At 31.5% G+C, this 4501-nt stretch overlaps 1 protein-coding gene across 1 annotated transcript in view; it reads right to left on the reverse strand.

The window, feature by feature from the left end:
• Window positions 1-2640: 2640 nt before the first annotated feature.
• The window catches only part of LOC108768759 (prenylcysteine oxidase), a 2740-nt gene continuing 879 nt past the window's right edge, over window positions 2641-4501 (reverse strand). The window contains exons 3-7 of the mRNA XM_018519319.1: window positions 4084-4225; window positions 3704-4007; window positions 3508-3631; window positions 3076-3425; window positions 2641-2996 (exon numbers count right to left, since the gene is read on the reverse strand). Of these exons, the coding sequence (XP_018374821.1) occupies window positions 2730-2996; window positions 3076-3425; window positions 3508-3631; window positions 3704-4007; window positions 4084-4225 (1187 nt within the window). The 3' untranslated portion in view covers window positions 2641-2729. The remainder of the gene's footprint in view (window positions 2997-3075; window positions 3426-3507; window positions 3632-3703; window positions 4008-4083; window positions 4226-4501) is intronic.

A 4501-nucleotide genomic window follows, 5' to 3' on the forward strand; every position in this document is an offset into this window, starting at 1 on the left:
CCAGCAGGGGCTCCCGGAGATTTGACTCTACTTCCTTTGTACGGGCGAGGAGGGGACACCTCCCCCTCGCCCCGTCCGCCCATTAAATTTGTGAGGGGGAACAGAATCCAACCGGAGTTCCCGCTCCGCCCGGACCCTCACGCCACGTGACATTCCCCCGGATAAAAACGAGTATTAGTCTAATTATTCATTTACTTTTTATTTTAAAAAATGCATATTTCAATAATTTTATAATATTTTTTCATATTAGTAATAGTCAATTATCAATATTATTATTATTACTTAAAAAATGCAATTTTATAAGAAAAAATCCAATATAGATTAAATAATCGTTTCAATTTTTTTTAACTATAAAATGCAAATTTTAAACATTTGATGAAAATGTGTGTTCAAATATCAAGTAGTTCTACCAAAATAATTCTGTCTATATCAGTACTTCAAGAATATCATTTAGAATGTGTTATTTAATACTAATTGCGATATTTTATTTTTTTTTACTGCAAATTACCAATTTTAAAAATTTTAAAACAATCTATGTTACAGATATCAATACAAATGGTCTACCAAACAATTTCTGTGCGTATACTCGAAACTTCACGTTTAAAAAACATTATAATTCTTTTTAGTCTTAAAATAAACTTTACAATATTTGCTCTTTTTCTTCTCTAATGTCTTTATTACATTTTTTCAATTTTTTGATACATATATTCACAGATATAATGTTTCAATTTTTATTTGGCAATTATGCGAGAACTAGTTAAATTCAATATGGCTTTCTCCGCCCGTTTTCTTACGAGGACAGTACGACTAAAACGTTATAAAAGTCGTGTAGTATGTAATTATGAGTATCTGTAATGTAACTGCTCTTTAGTGTAATGTTCGAGTCCGCTCGTTAATTGCGGCTATTGTTTGGGAGCGTCTAATTATCACTTGTGCACGTCGTGAGTCACGACGAATAAATACAAGTAAACAAGAGTAAGTAATACGAGTAAGTACGAGTAAATCTTTACGTCGGCTTGTGCACAACGGCTTTTAAGGGCACTTTAAAATATTAAACTATAAGAAATTGCAAAAATAAATAAAATCGATTTTTAATTTTATAAAACAAAACATGAACATATTCGAAAAGACGTTTTTCATGAACCATATATAATATCAAGACTGTTTCCTTACAAACATTGCATTGCGCTTCTTTATTATTACAGTTGATAAAAAATTCCCACACGTGACTTTTTCTTTTTGACATCTTTGTAATGTTTGTATATTCAAGTCTTGTGAAAAACTGCTCTTTTGTTTCCAAGGCATACTATATTTGTTTACTATAGTTGTTTACCAAACCGTTCGAACTTCAGACATAACGAATTGACATTTCATAGATATCACTGCTTAAGTTCGAACTGTCCGAAATATTCGAATTAGATGCTCATTTTTTTCAACTTTGAACTATTCGAATAAATCGAACATTCAACATTGTTCGAATCTTTTGTCTGAGCCCTAGTTTTAACGAAATAGAGCACGAAATAGAGCATGTGACGTCAAAGATCCGAGTCGGATCTTTGACGTCACATGCTCTATTTCGATTTCTGATTGGACGAGGTCATAATATTTTTGGGTCAAACATGGATTAACCGATCCGGGTCGGGCTCAAACCCACTCCATTCGAAAACGCTATTAGACCCTACGACTGCTATGACTTCTATTGTAGACCCCGCGTAAGATATTTATCTAATCTCATATCTGAAATTAACTAATTTAAATTGGTAAAAACATACTTTAAATTAAGTGGGATTCGAACCTGTGACCTCGGGATTATATAAATCTTTTGCGTTACCCGCTACACCACGTCTTCAACTGATATATAAGTGTGTTATTTATTATCTATTGCAATTATGACCAGCTAAACCAGCGCACTACCTACTCGTACTTTCAACTCAACATTGGGTGCTTTCCATTTGATGACACAAGTCGACACAAGTGTCGTTCTTTGTCTCTCTGAATGTCAACAAGGATAGAACGACGCTCGTGTCGACTTGTGTCAAATAGAAAGCACCCATTTTTATCGGTTTTTCCTGCACCATCCGCATTCCCTACACTTTCTGAAACACTCTTAAAAATATATAGAAAAAATAAATAAAATGCAAAAATTTATTTAAAAAATAAATTGGACATAAAATTTTGAATGGCATGTATAACAACTAACTCAGACAACATATATGTTTAAAAACAGATGTTTAAAAAAAAAACATCACAGACATAAAGACGTTTTAAAACACGCGTCTAAAAGATATCTAAAAGACAATATATAAAGATATCTTCTAGACATTGTGTGTTCTAGACACATTGTTGTTTGGAAAAGAGCAAAAATATATACAGAATGAGCTGATATAATTGTAGTAATTTTATAAATTATTTTATTATTGTTGTTTGTGTGTGTATATATTTATGGTAATGTGTGAAAAATTACGGATTCTATCGCGGATTATAAAATAAGCCATACAAAAATAATTTACTCGGCAAACATGTTAATAAATAAGTCACATTTGTATAGATAATGATAACGCAATATTTATTGTTTTTTTACGCAATCACTTATCAAATTATATTTAACTTAGTAAGCTTCGAACGTTATTTTTGGTTTGTTTCGTAACTTCTTTTATTCACAACATTGCACTTATGTGCTATAAAAATATTCTCATGTTCATATATAAAATCTATTAACAGTAAAGATATTATAAATCCTCAGAATAATTTAATTTTTTAGATGTATGTTCAGAAGTTTCTTTATCCAGTATAGAATTAGGGAATTTCTGAAGAAAATCATTGTATGCCAAAATAGCGACGTTTCTTCCAGCTATTGCACTCATTTCCATCGAACTTCCAGCCCACTCAAATGCATTAACGTGATAAAGTGCATCATGTAGTTTGAAATTATCAAAGTTCATCTTTGTCGAGTAACGGGGATATGCTTTCCAAGCAATTTCCTTTTTCTCGATGATCTTAACATAAAAAAGAAAATTAAATATGTATATCAGTTTTGCTTTTGCTTACACAAAATAATTACAGCAAATTTCATACTTTAGAAAACATATCGTGTACAAGACTTGTCTCTAGAGGTTTTCTGCTGAAGACCTTCCAAACTTGTGGATCTTTCCTAATTGAACCATCAACAGAATTCACTTTCCCGACCGAACTGATCGTTGTTTTGTTGGGGTTGCAACTTAGAATCCCATCCAAAGGCTCTTGCAAGCCAAAGTATTTTGGTTTAAGATTCGCTTTGATGAACGTCGCATACGTTGTCTGATATTTTCCTGGAAACATCAAGTTACCCGGAAACCCGATAAATTCTATTTGAAATTCTTGATCACTAGTAAGTGGTGCGGCGATAATTACGATGTCATAGTTAGACGTCATTGGATCAGTGCTACCTGAAATGCATAATTGCAAGCTATTTTTCACTACATACTTTAAATATTTGTCTTTTTCTCAAACAAATTTTATTTATCGCACCTTTATTTATGTAGGTCACTTCGTATTGACTTACATCATGATTGTTTGTTAAATTGCGAATCTTTGTAACACGGCTTGGTACTACATTTACTTTCTTATTTCTGTAAATGAGATGCTCCGGTACCTAAGATTTCAACTTTTTTTATACATTTTTTTACAAGTAATTAGGACAGACAATAAGTTATTAATATATTACCCCTTTATTTCCATCCTTAATAGACCATAAGTCACCATCCATCCCAGCCACAGCTATAGAACCAACGAAACTTTGGATATCGACTTCCTGACCGTAATTCACTACGGTAGCGACTTGCACTAATTCATTGATCATTTTCTCTGTGCAACCTTTATGCAAAAGATATTCTTTCATAGACGTCTTTAATAATTTCGGAAAATCTTTATTCATAGCTGATAGCAGTGCAGTAACATTGGCAAAGGATTGCCCTGCATCCTGTAGATCATATATCTTCACAAAATCTTCTATCATGTTACTTACAAAACTGCTCAAAGAAAATATATAATATAATGATACTTTTTTCCTCCTCTTATACTTTATATTACATAATATTTAAATACCTCTTGAGAGTATACAGCTGAAAGCCGTATCTATAAAATAATTTTATCAGCGATACTATGGACCAATTGCTTGCTATAAATACAAACTCATCTCCATTCCATATGCCAAATGTTTCATCACTGGAAGGACTCTTTTCCAAACCTAAAACCCATAAAAGCTGGTCAATAATATTTCTTATTCGTTTCTACCAACATAGATTAACTTTAACTCAGTTTAATTTACTTTTTATCTTTAGGATCTATTTCTGCTACTGTAGTTTACAATCTATAGATTAATTTTAATCTCAGTTTTCATTTATTTTTTATCTTTATAAGAAAGATATGACTGGTAACGTTAAATTAACATAATCGTACAGGTATGTGATAAGAAAATAATTAAAATAAATTTTAGTTAGTTTTTGAATATTAAAGATAAAAA

The sequence above is a fragment of the Trachymyrmex cornetzi genome, unplaced genomic scaffold (genome assembly GCF_001594075.2).
Source record: "Trachymyrmex cornetzi isolate Tcor2-1 unplaced genomic scaffold, Tcor1.1 scaffold83, whole genome shotgun sequence".
NCBI lineage: Eukaryota > Metazoa > Arthropoda > Insecta > Hymenoptera > Formicidae > Trachymyrmex > Trachymyrmex cornetzi.